Genomic DNA, 21,025 nt, shown 5'->3' on the forward strand with positions numbered 1-21,025 from the left:
GTTTCATGGTAGGTAGAATTCTGTTGCGTAACTGTCTTAATTTGTCTACTCTGTCACATGGCGACCTCATAATTACCTTATAAGGCCACTGATTCATTTTTAGAATGTGATAAATCATATCCCCAAGTGTGAATACATTAGACACTCCTGATATAGAATCCCCAAACCTAAGTCTTATCTTGGATGAGTGACAACAATATCACAAAGGGGTCACAACATAATGACTTGATACAGTTGATTGAAGCTCATGTCTAAATCCATATCTGTGAATAATGATTGTGAAGCAAGCATTTATTTTAGATATTTATGGATTCCGACCATATGCTGTGATCAAGAAATCAGTGTATCTGTCTTGACATACTACATTTAAAATCTGAGTCACACATTCCATAAATTATGGATTTGCCAACTTTCTTTTCAGTCATTCTGAATTAATATCAATATTTATACTTGACTAATGCTATTAACATAAACATCTAGATAAATGAATATTGCATTAAATTATCTCAAACCTAAAAAGTAATATTTAAGCAATTTTATATGAGTCCTTTCAACATTTTTTCCTTAAAAAAAAATCCACAAAGTAATGCCAGTAAGGACATGTTGACTTTTATGGAAATCCTACTGCACCAAAAATATAGGAGGATGCACCCAAAATCTCACAAATATACTTCATGATAAAAAATAATTATGAAACTAGTTTGATGCCAGCACAAGAGACTGAAGTTATTTTGAATGGGGTAATTAACCTGCCATAGAATTAACACAGTTTCATCCAGATTATCAACAAGGATCTAAAGAAATTATATTTTTGGTGACCTCTAACCTTTACGAAAACAACCATCTACCTGAGCACAGAACCTTGGTCCCAGGCCCCTCCTGCATGTTGCTTCTGCCCTCAGAGCTTACCTGCCCGACTCAAATGTGAACCACGTCGAGTCCCGCCCATATCTCCTCAGTGAGCTGAGGGGCCACATCACCAGCTTGACCTTGGCATTGTGGATATCCCAGAGATAGATATTCTCGTGTGTGATCTGCATTGTGCATTCGCCATAAATGTCCAGATTTGGTGTAGGCATAAGGTACACATTGAATCGTTCTGCAAAGAAACAAGGGATGGAGGCAATGAAGTGAAAAGAGGTGTGACTTTTACGGCAGCACTATGATAACCTGTATACCTACCTACAGCCTGCAAAAAGGGTCACTGTGTTCCTTGGTGACACCCATACACATTGTGAAACACTCTCTTTTTCCATTTTGTGGGAAAAGGGGTTGATGCATTCTTAATCATTCAGTCATTCACTCATTCTTCAACTTCTTGTGGCCTGCATCCTGTGCGCGCGTGTGTGTGTGCATGTGCGTGTGCTCAGTTGTGCCTAACTCTGAGACGCCATGGACTGTAGCCCACCATGCTCCTCTGTCCATGGGATTTCCTGGGCAAGAATACTGGAATTGCCATTTCCTTCTCCATGCATCCTCTATGGTGTGGATTAAATGGTTAAACTGTACCATGGGAACATAAGGGCAAAAAGCTAATTGGAGTCTCTGCCCAAATGGTGTTACTGTCTGCTTCTTCACACAATCTTAAGTGGATGTCATATAAACAACTCCAGGGAGGAATGCCTTATCTAATTTACACAAGAACTTACTCAATTTTACCTCTGTGGCATGAAGTGTTTAATGCCCACTCAGACTGACTCTCCAAGCACAGAGTACTCATGATCAAATTCAGCATATGATAAATGCAGATATTCGTGACTGCCTTCTGCAGAACTTCAGCCATTGTTTCAGTAAGCAAAATAAAGCCACATAAATGCTTTCATTCCTGGATATTTTGTAGTTGAAAATCTATTAGGCAATGATTCCAAACCCTTTATAAATGTCTGTGTATGTCAAACACCATTGCAAAATTCTGCAGCCATCAATTCCCATTTAAATGCATTAGAATACACTTTATTTTGAAAGATAAGGCCAGTTGGTAAGTTCCAGGAAGTAAAGAATTTGGTATGACCTACAAAGGGTCTTTATAAAATATCCCTAATTCCTAGCACCTTATCTTTGGTATACACCAAAATGTTAACTAATAAAATAAGTGAAATAAACATATCCCAAGAAGAAATAAATATATCCTTGTCAATCTTAAAGAAAAATCAACTCTGACTATTCATTGAAAAGACTGATGCTGACGAGGAAGCTCCAATACTTTGGCCACCTGATGCAAAGAGCTGACTCCTTGGAAAAGACCCTGATGCTGGGAAACACTGAAGGCAGGAGGAGAAGGGGCAACAGAAGATGAGATGGTTGAATGGTATCACCGTCTCAATGGACATGCATTTGAGCAAACTCAGGGAGATACAGAAAATCAGGGAAGCCTGGCATGCTGTAGTCCATGGGGTCTCAAAGAGTGGACATGACTTAGTGACTAAATAACAATATGACGAATATAAGGACTTCCCAGGTGGCTCAGTGGTAAAGAATCTGCCTGCTAATGCAGGAGACGCAGGTTCGATCTCTGGATCAGGAAGATCCCTTGGAGTAGGAAATGGCAACTCACTTCAACATTCTTGCCTGGGAAATTCCATGGACAGAGGAGCCTGGCAGGCTACAGTCCTTGGAGTCTCAAAGAGTCAGACAGGACTGAGTGACTAAACAACAATGAATATGGGCTGCAAGAATTGGGGAATTACAAAAAAATGAGTCATGACAACAGAAAGTTTAAGAATTACTAGCAGATACATCTTCGTGAGTTTTAATTTAATTGTGAACAGTGCTTTAAAGGCAGAGCTGTCGCATGAATTATTTGGAGAGGAATAATCTTGCAGCTGCAGTTGGTCAAGGACTGAGATATTTTCAAATATGCTACCATCCATCAGAATGTCACAGTCTTAAACACTATATATTTGCTGGTCCTGAGCTGCAACTCAGGTGGTTGTGGTGGCTGTGTGGGCGCAGGAGGGCCTAGAGGAGCTATCCCATGTTGAAGGTCAGGAAGGGCAGGGTGAGGAGATACCCTTCGTCCAAGGTAAGGAGGAGCAGCCGCGCCTTGCTAGAGCAGCCGTGAAGAGATACCCCATGCCCAAGGTAAGAAAAACCCATGTAAGATGGTAGGTGTTGCAACAGGGTATAGAGGGCAGACACACTGAAACCATATTCACAGAAAACTAGTCAATCTAATCACACTAGGACCACAGCCTTGTCTAACTCAATGAAACTAAGCCATGCCCACGGGGCAACCCAAGACGGGCAGGTTATGGTGGAGAGGTCTGACAGAATGTGGTCCACTGGAGAAGGGAATGGCAAGCCACTTCAGTATTCTTGCCTTGAGAACCCCATGAACAGTGAAGAGGCAAAATGATAGGATACTGAAATAGCAACTCCCCAGGTCAGTAGCTGCACAACATGCTACTGGAGATCAGTGGAGAAATAACTCCAGAAAGAATGAAGGGATGGAGCCAAAGCAAAAACAGTACCCAGTTGTGGCTGTGACTGGTGATAGAAGCAATGTCCGATGCTGTAAAGAGCAATATTGCATAGGAACCTGGAATGTCAGGTCCCTGAATCAAGGCAAATAGGAAGTGGTCAAACAAGAGATGGCAAGTATGAAGGTCGACATTCCAGAAATCAGCAAACTAAAATGGACTGGAATGGGTGAATTTAACTCAGATGACCATTATATCTACTATTGCGGGCAGGAACCCCTCAGAAGAAACGGAGTAGCCATCATGGTCAACAAAAGAGTCTGAAATGAAGTACTTGGATGCAATCCCAAAAACGACAGAATGATCTCTGTTCATTTCCAAGGCAAACCATTCAATATCACAGTAATCTAAGTCTATGCCCCAACCAGTAACACTGAAGAAGCTGAAGTTGAACGGTTTTATGAAGACCTACAAGACCTTTTAGAACTAACAACCAAAAAAGATGTCTTTTCATTATAGAGGACTGGAACGCAAAAGTAAGAAGTCAAGAAACACCTGGAGTAACAGGCAAATTTGGCCTTGGAATGTGGAATGAAGCAGGGCAAAGACTAATAGAGTTTTGCCAAGAAAATGCACTGGTCATAGCAAACACCCTCTTCCAGAAACACAAGAGAAGACTCTACACATGGACATCACCAGATGGTCAACACCGAAATCAGACTGATTCTATTCTTTGCAGCCAAAGATGGAGAAGCTCTATACAGTCAACAAAAACAAGACCAGGAGCTGACTGTGGCTCAGATCATGAACTCCTTATTCCCAAATTCAGACTGAAATTGAAGAAAGTAGGGAAAAACGCTAGACCATTCAGGTATGACCTAAATCAAATCCCTTATAATTGTACAGTGGAAGTGAGAAATAGATTTAAGGGCCTAGATCTGATAGATAGAGTGCCTGATGAACTATGGAATGAGATTCATGACATTGTACAGGAGACAGGGATCAAGACCATCCCCATGGAAAAGAAATGCAAAAAAGCAAAATGGCTGTCTGGGGAGGCCTTACAAATAGCTGTGAAAAGAAGAGAGGCGAAAAGCAAAGGAGAAAAGGACAGATATAAGCATCTGAATGCAGAGTTCCAAAGAATAGCAAGAAGAGATAAGAAAGCCTTCTTCAGTGATCAATGCAAAGAAATAGAGGAAAAGAACAGAATGGGGAAGACTAATTTTTCTCTTTAAGAAAATTAGAGATACCAAGGGAACATTTCATGCAAAGATGGGCTCGATAAAGGACAGAAATGGTATGGACCTAACAGAAGCAGAAGATATTAAGAAGAGGTGGCAAGAATACACAGAAGAACTGTACAAAAAAGATCTTCACGACCCAGATAATCATGATGGTGTGATCACTCATCTAGAGCCAGACATCCTGGAATGTGAAGTCAAGTGGGCCTTAGAAGGCATCACTATGAACAAAGCTAGTGGAAGTGATGGAATTCCAGTGGAGCTGTTTCAAATCCTGAAAGATGATGCTGTGAAAGTGCTGCACTCAATATGCCAGCAAATTGGGAAAACTCAGCAGTGGCCACAGGACTGGAAAAGGTCAGTTTTCATTCCAATCCCAAAGAAAGGCAATGCCAAAGAATGCTCAAACTACCACACAATTGCACTCATCTCACATGCTAGTACACTCCAGTACTCTTGCCTGGAAAATCCCACGGATGGAGAAGCCTGGTAGGCTGCAGTCCATGAGGTCGCTAAGAGTCGGACACGACTGAGTGACTTCACTTTCACTTTTCACTTTCATGCAATGGAGAAGGAAATGGCAACCCACTCCAGTGTTCTTGCCTGGAGAATCCCAGGAATGGTGGAGCCTGATGGGCTGCCATCTATGGGGTCGCACAGAGTCAGACACGACTGAAGCAACTTAGTAGCAGCAGCAGCAGCAGCAGCAGCAGCAGCACATGCTAGTAAAGTAATACTCAAAATTCTCCAAGCCAGGCTTCAGCAATATGTGAACTGAGAACTTCCTGATGTTCAAGCTGGTTTTAGAAAAGGCAGAGGAACCAGAGATCAAGTTGCCAACATCCGCTGGATCATCGAAAAAGCAAGAGAATTCCAGAAAAACATCTATTACTGCTTTATTGACTATGCCAAAGCCTTTGACTGTGTGGATGACAATAAACTGTGGAAAATTCTGAAAGAGATGGGAATACCAGACCACCTAACCTGCCTCTTGAGAAATCTGTATGCATGTCAGGAAGCAACAGTTAGAAATGAACATGGAACAACAGACTGGTTTCAAATAGGAAAAGGAGTCCGTCAAGGCTGTATATTGTCACCCTGCTTATTTAACTTCTATGCAGAGTACATCATGAGAAACGCTGGAGTGGAAGAAACACAAGCTGGAATCAAGATTGCCGGGAGAAATATCAATAACCTCAGATATGCAGATGACAACACCCTTATGGCAGAAAGTGAAGAGGAACTAAAAAGCCTTTTGATGACAGTGAAAGTGGAGAGTGAAAAAGTTGGCTTAAAGCTCAACATTCAGAAAACTTAGATCATGGCATCTGATCCCTTCACTTCATGGCAAACAGATGGGGAACAGTGGAAACAGTGTCAGACTTTATTTTTGGGGGCTCCAAAATCACTGCAGATGGTGATTGCAGCCATGAAATTAAAAGACGCTTACTCCTTGGAAGAAAAGTTATGACCAACCTAGGTAGTATATTCAAAAGCAGAGACATTACTTTGCTGACTAAGGTCCATCTAGTCAAGGCTATGGTTTTTCCTGTGGTCATGTAAGATGTGAGAGTTGGACTGTGAAGAAGGCTGAGAGCTGAAGAATTGATGCTTTTGAACTGTGGTGTTGGAGAAGACTCTTGAGAGTCCCTTGGGACTGCAAGGAGATCCAACCAGTCCATTCTGAAGGAGATCAGCCCTGGGATTTCTTTGGAAGGAATGATGCTAAAGCTGAAACTCCAGTACTTTGGCCACCTCATGCGAAGAGCTGACTCATTGGAAAGGACTCTGATGCTGGGAGGGATTGGGGGCAGGAGGAGAAGGGGACGACAGAGGATGAGATGGCTGGATGGCATCACGGACTCGATGGACGTGAGTCTGGGTGAACTCTTGGAGTTGGTGATGGACAGGGAGGCCTGGCATGCTGCGATTCATGGGGTCGCAAAGAGTCGGACACGACTGAGCGACTGAAATGAACTGAACTGAACTGAACTGAGCTGCAACTGTCTATATAATGGAAAGAATTGTTCCAGTTGCAGATATTTTATAAAGCAAAGATTTTCTGGTGCCAAGTTGGTTACATTAAACGTAAGCACAATAGTTTGAAATTTAGTAACCATATGGACACTATTTATGTTCAGTGTCTAAATATTTTGGGACCAAAAATAATGATTCAATATTTAACTTAGATTGTTGACCCCTGAAAGTATTATGGATATAGATTTCATATAATAATTATTTGAAATATAATTATTTCAAATAATTACAATTATTTCCTAAAGAAAAAGGCAAGATGAGGTAAGTTCTATGGCTGAGAAATGAAGGACACTGTCCCATCAGTTATCTTCAATGAAAGCCTGTATCTGTAGCTCCATGTTGTTACTGTTGTTCAGTCACTAAGTCATGCCTGTCTCTTCACGACCTCATGGACTGCAGCATGCCAGGCTTCCTTGTCCTCCACTTTCTCCTGAACTTTTCTCAAATTCATGTCCATTGAGTCAGTGACGTCATCTAACTCTCTCATCCTCAGTTGTCCCCTTCTCCTTTTGCCTTCAGTCTTTCCCAGCATCAGGGTCTTCTCCAATGAGTCAGTTTTTCGCATCAGGTGGCCAAAGTATTGGAGTTTCTGCTTCAGCATCAGTCCTTCCAATGAATATTTAGGACTAATTTCCTTTAGAATTGACTGGTTTGTTCTCCTTGCTGTCCAAGGGACTCTCATGAGAGTCTTCCCCAACATCACAATTTGAAAGCATCAATTCTTTGGTGCTCAGCCTTCTTTATGGTCCAGCTCTCACATCCATATATGACTACTGGAAAAACCATAGGTTTGACTAGACAGACCTTTGTCAGCAAAGTGATGTCTCTGTTTTTTAATACGCTCTCTAGGTTTGCACAGCTTTTCTCCCAAGGAGCAAGTCAGTGTCTTTTAAGTTCATGGCTGCAGTCACCGTCTGCAGTGACTCTGGAGCCCAAGAAAATAGAATAAAATAAAGTAAAGTAAAATCTGCCACTGTTTCCATTCTTTCTTCCCATCTATTTGCCATGAAGTGATGGGATGGGATGCCATGATCTTAGTTTTCTCAATCCTGAGTTTCAAGCCAACTTTTTCATGAATGATATCTGTCTGCAATTTTTTTATATTGACTTTTTCTGGCTTCAGTATCTGGTTATAGTGGCTTCATAAAATGAATTGTGAAATAATCCCTCCTCTTCTGCTTTCTGAAAAAGTTTGCATAGGACTAACATTATTTCTCCTTTAAACAGAATTCAAGAGTGCACAGTATGTGACTGGAGTTTGAGTATGGGATGTTGTACATTTTTCATTTTAATTTCTTGAATGGATACAGGGATCTTTAGGTTTTCTATTTTTTTCTTGAATCGTTTGGGTAATCTGAATCTCTATTAAGCAATAACAGTTTTATTTACAAAGTCTATAATCAGAGATAATATTTTCAATTTTTCTTTTATGGCAGATGGAAATTAAAAACATTTTTTCCCATTTTCTGCTCTGATTTTAAGATTTATTATAATCTGAGCTCTGAGAATGTTATTACTACAATTAGGATTTTAAACTATGCTCAAAGAAAAATGCAGAACTTTACAAAATATATTTTAAAAGTGAAAGGCTGAAAATTAACAATCTAAACATCCACCTAAAAGATTCGAAAAAGAATCCTGCAATTAAACGCAAAATGGTGGAGCAACTAACAGTGATTAGACATAGTGAGTGAGAGCATTTTAAATTATACTGAAAAAAGTTTTAATAAATAAGTTACCATCTGATGATGCCAATTAAGAGGGAAAAAAGCCACAAATAACCCACAGGAAGTATAAAAGGAGCTATCACTACAGTATAGACAGATATTAAGAAGGTAATACAAGGATGTTGTTATTAAATTTATGTCAGTAATTTTGAAACTTTGTAAGAAATCCAAGAAACTTTGCAAGAAATCATCCAATCATTTTAAGAATGATTTTCCTAAAATCATTGGTAGATGTTCTGAAGCTAATTATAATCAATAGTTTATCACCCTGAGTTTTCAAACTTTAGTGCATATTAGGGTTCCTGGGGTTATCAAAATACAGACATCTGGCCCCACATCCCAGAGATATTTACTTTAAAGGTGTGGGCCCAGAATTCTGTTTAATGCACACTTGATGTGAATGAATTGAAGACATTCAGAATATGCTAGAGAAATACTGTCTTTCCTGGTGGACGCTGTGCTACTTGCTTTCAGTTCAGTTCAGTTCAGTTCAGTCGCTCAGTCGTGTCCGACTCTGCGACCCTATGAAGCACAGCACGCCAGCCTTCCCTGTCCATCACCAACCCCCGGAGTTCACTCAAACTCACGTCCATTGAGTCGGTGATGCCATCCAGCCATCTCATCCTCTGTCGTCCCCTTCTCCTGCCCCCAATCCCTGCCAGCATCAGAGTCTTTTCCAATGAGTCAGCTCTTCACATGAGGTGGCCAAAGTGTTGGAGTTTCAGTTTTAGCATCATTCCTTCCAAAGAACACCCAGGACTGATCTCCTTTAGGATGAACTGGTTGGATCTCCTTGCAGTCCAAGGGACTCTCAAGAGTCTTCTCCAACACCACAGTTCAAAAGCATCAATTCTTCGGTGCTCAGCCTTCTTCACAGTCCAACTCTCACATCCATACATGACCACAGGAAAAACCATAGCCTTGACTAGATGGACCTTTGTTGGCAAAGTAACGTTTTTGCCTTTGAATATGCTATCTAGGTTGGTCATAACTTTTCTTCCAAGGAGTAAGTGTCTTTTAATTTCATGGATGCAATCACCATCTGCAGTGATTTTGGAGCCCCCCAAAATAAAGTCTGACAGTGTTTCCACTGTTCCCCATCTATTTGCCATGAAGTGATGGGACCGGATGCCATGATCTTAGTTTTCTGAATGTTGAGCTTTAAGCCAACTTTTTCACTCTCCTCTTTCACTTTCATCAAGAGGCTTTTTAGTCCCTCTTCAACTTTCTGCCATTAGAGTGGTGTCATCTGCATATCTGAGTGTATTGATATTTCTCCCAGCAATCTTGATTCCAGCTTGTGTTTCTTCCAGTCCAGCGTTTTTCATGATGTACTCTGCATAGAAGTTAAATAAGCAGGGTGACAATATATAGCCTTGACGGACTCCTTTCCTATTTGGAACCAGTCTGTTGTTCCATGTCCGTTTCTAACTCTTGCTTCCTGACCTGCATATAGGTTTCTCAAGAGTCAGGTCAGGTGGTCTGGTATTCCCATCTCTTTCAGAATTTTCCACAGTTTATTGTCATCCACACAGTCAAAGGCTTTGGCATAGTCAAGAAAGCAGAAATCGATGTTTTTCTGGAATTCTCTTGCTTTTTCGATGATCCAGCGGATGTTGGCAACTTGATCTCTGGTTCCTCTGCCTTTTCTAAAACCAGCTTGAATATTTGGAAGTTCACGATTCACGTATTGTTGAAGCCTGGCTTGGAGAATTTTGAGCATTAGTTTACTAGCGTGTGAGATGAGTGAAATTGTTTTGCACGCGGTATTTAATCCTTACTACCATCCTGTGGGATGTGTACCAACAGTATCATCCTCAAGGGCAGGAATTTGAGATTTAGAGCACTTTAGTCCCTTGACCCTGGCCCCAGAGCTCATGAGAAGTGGACACTTATGTTCCTCAGGCTAAGGGTCTGACTTTCAAGCTTTACACTATAGTTTTACTGTAGCAGGAAAATAACAAATCATCAAAAGTTGGATATATCCAAAATGACATTAGTGAACACTGAGATTTCTTTTCTCTTTTTTTGTGTGTGTATGTTTGTGCTTATTTTCTGTGAAATGAGGAGTCATTTAACTTGGTTTTTCATCATAGTTCAATCTATCCATCTTTCTTTGTGTGACCAAGAGCACAGCATACCTATGGCTGTTTCACATTGATGTATGGCAGAAACCAACACAGCATTGTAAAGCAATCATCCTCCAATTAAAAATAAATTAACTAATTTTTAAAAGATTTAAGAAATACAGAAAAATAAACAGTGATTGATACACGTTGTGGGTGTGAGTTTGTCTTGCTTACTACTCTGTAAGCTTCTTAAAAGTAATGGCCCTACTTTGTATGAAGGGAACAGCAACATACTCCAGTATTCTTGCCTGGAGAATCCCATGGACAGCGGAGCCTGGTGGGCTACAGTCCATGGGGTCACGAGAGAGGGACACAACTTAGTGACTAAACCACATTTCCTCAGCTTAGTTCTCACACAGCATAGCCTCAAAATTCTTTGATGAATGAATAATGAATGAGTGAATGACATACAAGGGTGTCTGAGTGGAATGTAGGGAGCATGGTTACTGGGGTAACCAAAGTAAATAATTTACAAACAACACTGGAATACTGTTTTGCTCCCGGAGAAAGGTTATATGCATATTCTTTGGCTAAAAGTAGGAATTCATGAGAATTCTAGCCCATTTCTAAGCAGGGACTCTTGGTCCTGGGAAAAAACCAAAGCCTCAAATCTGACTCTGAATTAACCAAATGACAAAGTCTGAGGTCACTTCTCCATTTTGTTCTGGAGGGTGATCTCTTGCATGAATAGCAAAACAGATCCTTGAATCCACTTGCAGCTGTAACAGCAGGAACTTCCTACAAGTGGCTGGCTTCTTGGTTGTGATGCTTACCTCTTCTACTAGTGATTAATACGTAACATTTGTTTCCTAGGATTGCTATTATGTATTGTGAGACTCCTTTCTAAATAAATATGACTGTAACACTGAACCAAAATGTTTTCTAAGGTCAGCATGAAATCGCTCAGTCGTGTCCAACTCTTCGCGACCCCATGGACTATACAGTCTATGGAATTCTCTAGGCCAGAATACTGCAGTGGGTAGCCTTTTCCTTCCCCAGGGGGTCTTCCTAACCCAGGGATCGAACCCAGGCCTCCTGCATTGTAGGCGGATTCTTTTTTTTTTTTTCTTTTACTTATTTTGCTATACAATACTGTGTTGGTTTTGCCGTACATCAACATGAATCCGCCACGGGTGTATACGTGTTCCCAATCCCGAACCCCCCTCCCACCCGAGCTTGGCAGGTGGATTCTTTACCAGCTGAGCCACATGGGAAGTCACAAGGTCAGCCACGAGGTCAGCACAGGCTATCTTAAATACAGCTGAAAGATGTGAAGAGTCTGAAAGCTGCAAGAAGTTAAAAGTTGAGATTGTCCACTTAATATGCACTCTTGTGTTATCTGAAGTCTAAGAATAAGTATGCATGTGTGTCTGTGTGTGGATAGGTGGGTGTGGCATGCTAGCCTCCCTTACTTTCCGTATACCATGCAGATTCGGAATCAATAGGAAAACAGCTGACAGCACTAGACAAAGATGATTAATGCAAAGAATTTAATCAATAATCACTTATCTTAGCAACACATGTTATACCTTTAAAAATTATTTGCAGGGTATACAGTGGTGGTTTAGTCACTAAGTTGCGTCTGACTCTTGCGACCCCATGGACACAAGAACCCATCAGGCTCCTCTGTCCGTGGGATTCTCCAGGCAAGACTACTGGAGTGCATTGCCATTTCCTTCTCCAGAGGAACTTCCTGACCCAGGGATTGAACCCAGGTCTCCTGCATTGCTGCTGCTGCTAAGTCGCTTCAGTCGTGTCCAACTCTGTGCGACTCCATACACGGCAGCCCACCAGGCTCCCCCATCCCTTGGATTCTCCAGGCAAGAACACTGGAGTGGGTTGTCATTTTCTTCCTTCTCCAATGCATGAAAGTGAAAAGTGAAACTGAAGTTGCTCAGTCATGTCCGACTCTTAGTGATCCCACGGACTGCAGCCTACGAGTCTCCTCCATCCATGGGATTTTCCAGGCAAGAGTACTGGAGTAGGGTGCCATTGCCTTCTCCCTCCTGCACTGCAGGCAGATTCTTTACCAACTGAGCTACAAGGGAAGCCCCTGCAGGGTATATGAACTGGGCAAACTCCGGGATGATGAGGGACAGGGGAGCCTGGCGAGCTGCAGTCCATGGAGTTGCGAAGGGTCAGACACGACTTGGCGACTGAATAAAAGCATGCCCAGTATATTAACAATGCATATATATGGCACCTAGAAAAATGGTATTAATGAACCCATTTGCAGGGAAGGGATGGAGATGCAAAGAATGGCTTTGTGGATACAGTAGGGGAAGGAAAGAACCGAACATGGAGAAAGAAGCATGGACATATATACACCACAATGCGTAAAACAGACAGCTGGTGAGAAGTTGCTGTGTAACACAGGAAGCCCAGATAGGCGCCCTGTGACGGTCTGGAAGGGTGGAGTGGGGAGGGGAGGGTGGCTCAGCAGTGATGATATATGTGTAATTATGGCTGAATTGTGCTGTTGTACCACAGCAACCATGACAACACTATAAAGCAATTTTCCTCCAATTAAAGAAAAAATAAACAATTCGCACAAATGTTTGTTCTTAGCTAGTCTCAGAGTAAATAAGACCAAGCTGTTTGAAAAGTCAAGAAAACCTTCAAGGACAAGTAGCAATTTTGAATGTCAAGAAATATGCTGTGGTCGGGACTGAGCAGTCGGTCTTCTCTTGGTGATGGGACCCCACAAAACCACCATGAGCCACGAATGATACAATAATTTATGACATCAATTCTGCACACATGTGCGTCTCATTGCTTAGGAGTAATTTCAAACGGGATCCAAGCCCATCATTGATAACATATTAAAATAATGTTTCTGATGAAAAAGAAATGGTAGAATTTAACTCTGAAATGCCTTAAGGAGAAACCCCTAAATCTGTAATAACAAATCTTTCATAAAGGAATGATTGTAATCTGAATGTATTAATGACTTCAAGCATGTATCAGGAAGTTAAAGTTTTGTTTACATGAAGAGATGTTATGATTAAAAACTGTGGAAGGACAGTTTTACAAGATAACATTGTTTTAAAAAATACTTGCATTAGCTAAACCAACAAATACTTTCCCTGCATGTAGTGAAATGAACAGGTGTCCTGTCTAACAAACAGATGTGTCCCTAAAGCAATTCTAGTGCTCAAGGGAGAGGATACACATTGATTAACAAGCACTCTTAGTCTTCAGCATGAGATTTTTATGGATTACTTCTAGTTATTTCAGGGCGGATCTTGAAATAGGATTATCATATTTATGGAAGAGGTCCATTGATTAGGAAGCAACAAAACTGGGGAATGCCAGTAACAACCTGTGCCAATCTGTGTGTGTGTGTGTGTGTGTGTGTGTGTGTGTGTGTGTGTTGGCAGCATGCATACACATATTCACTGGGATTTTTGAGCTACCAATAGTTGAGGCTGCAATTTTGACATTCTGTTGAGATTTATGCCTTCCGCATTGTCCTATGGTATAAATCACTATCTTACAAAGTTGTAGCTAGAGTTCAATGGGCCAAAAGAAATGGAGGAAAAATGCTGTTATCTGGACTTGGCGAAGCATTTTAAAGAAAGTGTATGAAGACTGGAAGAGGTGGAAGGAATGGCTATGTCCATGGCCTTGGGAGTCAGGGAGAAATTCTCCCACGTGGAAGGTGTTTCCTGGGGAAAAGAAATCCTCCCAGCTAGGATTTTCCTTTGAAAGCTTAATATGGAAGAGTTTCAATGTGTGTGTGAGTATGTGAGTGTGTGTGTGAATATGTGTGTGTGTGTATGAGTGTGTGTGTGTGTGTGAGTGTGTGTGATGTCTGCCAGTTTCCTTTAGGGTACCATGTACTTTCAAGAAGTCATTTAAACGGATCAAACACTACCTTCTCTAACTATTACTATATACTAAAAGCACATATAACCCTTTGTATAAATTTAGGATTATTTAAAAAGCACTGGATGATATTATAACTTTAGGTCTTCTCTAAACTATAACAGGAATTAATTTTTGATTTCTTTATTTTTACTTGGGCTTAAACAAACAGATTTGTGCTTTTTTTTTTTTAAAAATCTAAGCATGAGTTAGTCTTTATTTTATATTATCTCCTGTAACCATCATGATAACACCATAAATCAGTTTATTTTCACACAGTAGCAAACTGAAATTAGAAGTGACTAAGGAACCTGATCTATTTAAGGGGTGTAGCCCACATTCAAGTTGCATCCTAAAGAGTTTACTTACTAGGCTAAATTTGCTTGTGCTTCTTACACAGCTCTTGCTATTTAATTCTGTGTTTATCCTATCCTAAAAAATTTATATTAAAATTTTACCTTTATATAGTAGGTAAATTACTTTGACGTTATTATCAAATCAGCAATACAAATTATAATAATCAAAAGAGTACATTATCTATTTGGATAGGAACCATATACAACCCCAGATTTTTAAGGTAAAAGCATATAATTCACACTAAACAAGTTGCACACAGCAATGACTCCACCCACAGGCCTAATTTATTCAATTTCTTCATATTTTCTGTACGTAGTACTTGATGAATGTTTATTGGTAAAGAGTTTTTTCCTTCTTCTCTCAAACAGAATGAGCAGCATATTTTAAGCAATATGATTATGGATGTTCTGTACTTAGCACAGTTCTCAGAAAATAAGTCAGAGAGATGAAATCCAAGGAAGTGTGGGAAAGAAACTGAAATATCAAAAGTAAGCTAGAAAAAGAGTCACAGGAATGCCTTCATGACTTTCTGAAACTAGCAACATGGGCAAAATTTGTGCCTGTACGTGTTCATGATTAGTTAGTAGGGGAAAAACATTTTTTCAGTTCAGCAAAAAACAAAAAGCAATGATTTTTAATGGTATAATGAAGTCACCATCAGTGTTATCTTGATACATTTTTACCTGTGCTGTCTAGTGTATAACCACAGATTATTCCAGAATTTCTTTTAACAACTAGTGTCAAGCTTCACCAATATCCCTCATTATTTTTTAAAACACTAGTCATTAGAAATTAATAACATTGGAAAGTTTCTATTTTCATACCACTAGATATTCCAGTGATGATAGTTCATTTTAAAAATGGAGGGGAAAAAGCTCGTTACACTACTCTGATTGCATTATTCAGAGGCTTTAGACAAGAAGACACAGCATAAATTCTTAAGAGACATCAGAAAAGTTAAATTAGAGAATAGTACAGTAATATGTCACATAAACCTCAATTCTGTTATCTACACTCTGAGTTTTCAAGCATTCTACTTCCTCAGGTGTAGCACAGACTTCTCTTGTGGCTCAGCTGGTAAAGAATCCGCCTGCAAGGCCGGAGACCTGGGTTCAATCCCTGGGTTGGGAAGTTCCCCTGGAGAAGGGAAAGGCTACCCACTGCAGTATTCTAGCCTGAGAATTCCATGGACTGTATAGTCCACAGGGTCGCAAAGAGTCAGACATGACTCTTCATTTTCACTTTCAGGTGTCGTATGGAAGTGTAGTATGAAATTGGAAGTGGTCAAATAGGAGATGGCAAGAGCGAACATCAACATTTTAGGAATCAATGAACTAAAATGGACTGGAATGGCTGAATTTAACTCAGATGACTATTATATCTACTACTGTGGGCAAGAATCCCTTAAAAGAAATGGAGTAGCCATCACAGTCAACAAAAGAGTCCAAAATGCAGTACTGGATGCAATCTCAAAAACAATAAAATGATCTCTGTTTCCAGGCAAACTATTCAATATCTACATGGTAATCCAAGTCTATGCTGCAACCAGCAATGCTGAAGAAGCTGAAGTTGAATGGTTCTATGAAGACCTACAAGACCTTCTAGAACTAACACCCAAAAAAGATGTCCTTTTTATATAGGGGACTGGAATGCAAAAGTAGGAAGTCAAGAAATACCTGAAGTAACAGGCAAATTTGGCCTTGGAGTACAGAATGAAGCAGGGTAAAAGCTAACAGAGTTTTGCCAAGAGAACGCACTGGTCATAGCAAACACCCTCTTCCAACAACACAAGAGAAGACTCTACACATGGACATCACCAGATGGCCAATACCAAAATCAGATTGATTATATTCTTTGCAGCCAAAGATGGAGAAGCTATATAGAGTCAGCACAAACAAGACTGGGAGCTGACTGTGGCTCAGATCATGAACTCCTTATTGCCCAAATCAGACTTAAATTGAAGAAAGTAGGGAAAACCACTAGACCATTCAGGTATGACCTAAATCAAATCCCTTACAACTATACAGTGGAAGTGACAAATAGATTCAAGGGATTAAATATTATAGAGTGCCTGAAGAACTATGGATGGAGGTTCCTGACACTGTACAGGAGGCAGTGATCAAGACTATCCTTAAGAAAAAGAAATGCAAAAAGGCAAAATGGTTGTCTGAGGAGGCCTCACAATTAGCTGAGAAAAGAAGAGAAGCAAAAAGCAAAGAAGAAAAGGAAAGATATAGCCATTTAAATGCAGAGTTCCAAACAATAGCAAGGAGAGAGAAAGCCTTCCTCAGTGATCAGTGCCAAGAAATAGAGGAAAACAATAGAATGGGAAAGACTAGAGATCTCTTCAAGAAAATTAGAGGTACCAAGGGAACTTCTCATGCAAACATGGGCATGATAAAGGACAAAAATGGTATGGACCTAACAGAAGCAGAAGATATTAAGAAGAGGTGGCAAGAATACACAGAAGAACTATACAAAAAAGATTTTCATGACCCAGATAATCACAATGGTGTGATCACTCTCCTAGAGCCAGACATCCTGGAATGCAAAGTCAAGTGGGCCTTAGGAAGCATCACTACAAACAAAGCTAGTGGAGTTGATGGAATTCCAGTGGAGCTATTTCAAATCCTGAAAGATGATGTTGTGAAAGTGCTGCACTCAATATGCCAGCAAATTAGGAAAACTCAGCAGTGGCCACAGGACTGGAAAAGGTCAGTTTTCATTTCAATCCCAAAGTAAGGCAATGCCAAAGAATGCTCAAACTACTGCACAACTGCACTCATTTCACATGTTAGCAAAGTAATGCTCAAAATTCTCCAAGCCAGGCTTCAACAGTACATGAACTGTGAACTTCCAGACGTTCAAGCTGGATTCAGAAAAGGCAGAGGAACCAGAGATCAAATTTCTAGTATCTGTTGGATCACTGAAAAAGCAAGAGAATTCCAGAAAATCATCTATTTCTGCTTTATTGACTATGCCAGAGCCTTTGATTGTGTGGATCACAACAAACAGAAAATTCTGAAAGAGATAGGAATACCAGACCACCTGACCTGCCTCCTGAGAAATCTGTATGCAGGTCAGGAAGCAACAGTTAGAACCAGACATGAAACAACAGACTGGTTCCACTGGGAAAGGAGTAGGTCACTGCTGTATATTGCCATCCTACTTATTTAACTTATAAGCAGAATACATCATGAGAAATGCTAGACTGGATGAAGCACAATCTGGAATCAAGATTGCTGGGAAAAATATCAATAACCTCATATATGCAGATGACATCACCCTTCTGACAAAACAAAGAACTAAAGGGCCTCTTGATGAAAGAGAAAGAAGAGAGTGAAAAAGTTCCTTAAAACTCAACATTCAGAAAACTAAGATCATGGCATCTAGTCCCATTACTTCATCAAATAGATGGGGAAACTGGAAACAGTGAGAGACTTTATTTTTGGGGGCTCCAAAATCACTGCAGATGGTGACTGCAGCCATGAAATCAAAAGATGCTTGCCCCTTGAAAGAAAAGTTATGACCAACCTAGAGAGCTTATTACAAAGCAGAGCCATTACTTTGCCAACAAAGGACGGTCTAGTCAAAGCTATGGTTTCTCCAGTAGTCATGTATGGATGTGAGAGTGGGACTATAAAGAAAGCTGAGTACCAAAGAATTGATGTTTTTGAACTGTGGTGTTGGAGAAGATCCTGGGACTGCAAGGAGATCCAACCAGTCCATCCTAAAGGAAACCAGTCCTGAATATTCATTGGAAGGAATGATGCTGAAGCTGAAACTCCAATACTCTGGCCACCTGATGTGAAGAACTGACTCATTGGAAAAGACCCTGATGCTGGGAAAGATTGAAGGCGGGAGGAGAAGGGGATGATAGAGGATGACATGGTTGGATGGCATCACTGACTTGATGGACTTGAGTGAGTAAACTCCAGGAGCTGGTGATGGACAGGGAGGCCTGGCGTGCTACAGTCCATGGGGTTGCAAAGAGTCGGACATGACTGAACAACAGAAATGAAGTGAACTGTTGCTGTGGACTGAACTGTGTCTCCCTAAATTCATAGGTTTAAGCCCTAACTGCCAAGGTGATAGGATAGGAGATGGAGACTTTGGGAGTAATTAAGTTTAGAGGAATCATAATGATGGGGTCCTCATAATGAATGAGCACCCTTCTAAGGAAGGATAGGAGACAGCTTGTTCTTCTCTCCCTCTACCATATGGGTCCACAGCAATTAACTCCTGTTGTCCGAGCCACGCAGTCTGTGGTATTTTGTTATGGCAGCCTGAGCAAAGATATACTATTCTCCATATTCCCTAAAATCTACTGGAAAAAAAACATAAGCCAAGATTGTTTATTTAGACTCCAAATCTATGACAATGCTTCAAGAAGAAATGTAGGACTACTGCTGTCCATTCAAAACCTTATGTACAGTGAGTTAATGTATTGATTATTTATTGCAATAAATGGCAATGTCACAGAGCAAGAATGTAGGGGACCTGGGCTGTACCTTAGCATTTTTCTAGGTGGTATGCAGTCTTGAGACAGATCCTTAATATCTGAGGTTGATCAGTACACTTTCCTTTAAAGGATTGGTCTGATGTACCCCAGTGTTCATAGCAGCATTATTTATACAGCTAGGATATAGCAGCAACCTCAGTGTCCAACAACATGAATGGATAAAGCAGCTATAGGACATATATACAATGGAATATTACTTAGCAATAAAAAGTAATGCATTTGAGTCAGTTCTGGTGAGGTGGATGAACCTAGAGCCTGTTATACAGAATGAAGTAAGTCAGAAAGAGAACAATAGTATAGTACCAGATACATATGCAATCTAGAAAGATAGTAATGATGAACATATTTGCAGGGCAGGAACAGACACATAGACATAGAGAACAGATTTTGGACACAGTGAGGGATGGAGGGGTTGGAGCAAATTGAGAGACTAGCATTGAAACATATTCATCACCATATGTAAAACAGAGAGCTAATGGGAAGTTGCTGTATAATATGGGTGCTTGTCCCACAACTCATCCTGGTGGTTTGTGACAACCTGAAGGGGTGGGATGGGGTGGGGGCTGGGGGGGAGGTTCAAGAGACAGGGGGCATATGTATACAAGTGGGGCTGATTCACGTTGTTGTATGGCAGAAGCCAACAGAATATTGTAAAGTGATTATCCTCCAATTAAAACTTTTTTTTTTTTAAAAGATTGGTCCCAAACATTTCTGAGATCCTTTCAGTTTCAAAGTTCGACAACTCCCCGTGCACTTTAAAGGGAAGGACGGAGCCGCACACTTACCGTTCTGCTCCCTCTGCACGCCTGCCGCCAGGAGATCAGGCTCCCCGAGGCTGATGTCATTGAGCCGGGTCCCCAGACACTCCATGCAGAGGTGTTTGCACCACTCCTCAGCCTCCAGCTCTGAAAAGAAGCACAGGCCATCAGAGTCAGGCGAGGCTGCCTGGGAAGGATGGAGAGGACTGCTTCCTGAACCAACTACCCAGGCAAGTGGTGAGCCTTAAAAATCCACTTTAAGAAAACTAGAAAGCTGTATTCAAGAAGTGAAATAAAACAGTCTCCATGACTGTTGCCCATGATTTGACATTATAACATTATGTATCTATTGTATCTTAAAGATATTTTAAGTTATCCCTATGTAATTTACGGAGAAAGCAATGGCACCCCACTCTAGTACTCTTGCCTGGAAAATCCTATGAGTGAAGGACCTGGTAGGCTGCAGTCCATGGGGTCGCTTAGAGTTGGATACGACTGAGCGACTTCCCTTTCACTTTTCACTTTCATGCATTGGAGAAGGAAATGGCAACCCACTCCAGTGTTCTTGCCTGGAGAATCCCAGAGACGGGGGAGCCTGGTGGGCTGCCGTCTACGGGGTGGCACAGAGTTGGACACGACTGAAGTGACTTAGCAGTATGTAATTTATCTTATTTATAAAGAATAGACTGAGAAGATTTGTTTACTATCCAGTATACTTAAGATTGATTTAGTTTGAGGAGAGAATGCACTTAATTTAAATATTAAATATAAAAATTATGAAGTATATAATATTTAATTAAATATAAAGTAAAAATACGTAAGTGAAAAGCTGGAAAATGTCAAACTAAATGTGCGAATGTCTTCCTGAATGTAACATTGGTTTGTGCAAACGGAAGGTCTGATCTTTGAGCCATTCTGAACTGCAGTGGATCATGGATCCACAAAAGAATGTGACCATTTTTGTT

General features: G+C 40.7%; 1 protein-coding gene across 1 annotated transcript in view; it reads right to left on the reverse strand.

The window, feature by feature from the left end:
- The window catches only part of DOK6 (docking protein 6), a 395,605-nt gene that overhangs the window by 144,087 nt on the left and 230,493 nt on the right, over positions 1-21,025 (reverse strand). The window contains exons 4-5 of the mRNA XM_068993932.1: positions 20,088-20,207; positions 910-1,099 (exon numbers count right to left, since the gene is read on the reverse strand). Of these exons, the coding sequence (XP_068850033.1) occupies positions 910-1,099; positions 20,088-20,207 (310 nt within the window). The remainder of the gene's footprint in view (positions 1-909; positions 1,100-20,087; positions 20,208-21,025) is intronic.

Source organism: Capricornis sumatraensis, chromosome 21, assembly GCF_032405125.1.
Source record: "Capricornis sumatraensis isolate serow.1 chromosome 21, serow.2, whole genome shotgun sequence".
Lineage (NCBI taxonomy): Eukaryota > Metazoa > Chordata > Mammalia > Artiodactyla > Bovidae > Capricornis > Capricornis sumatraensis.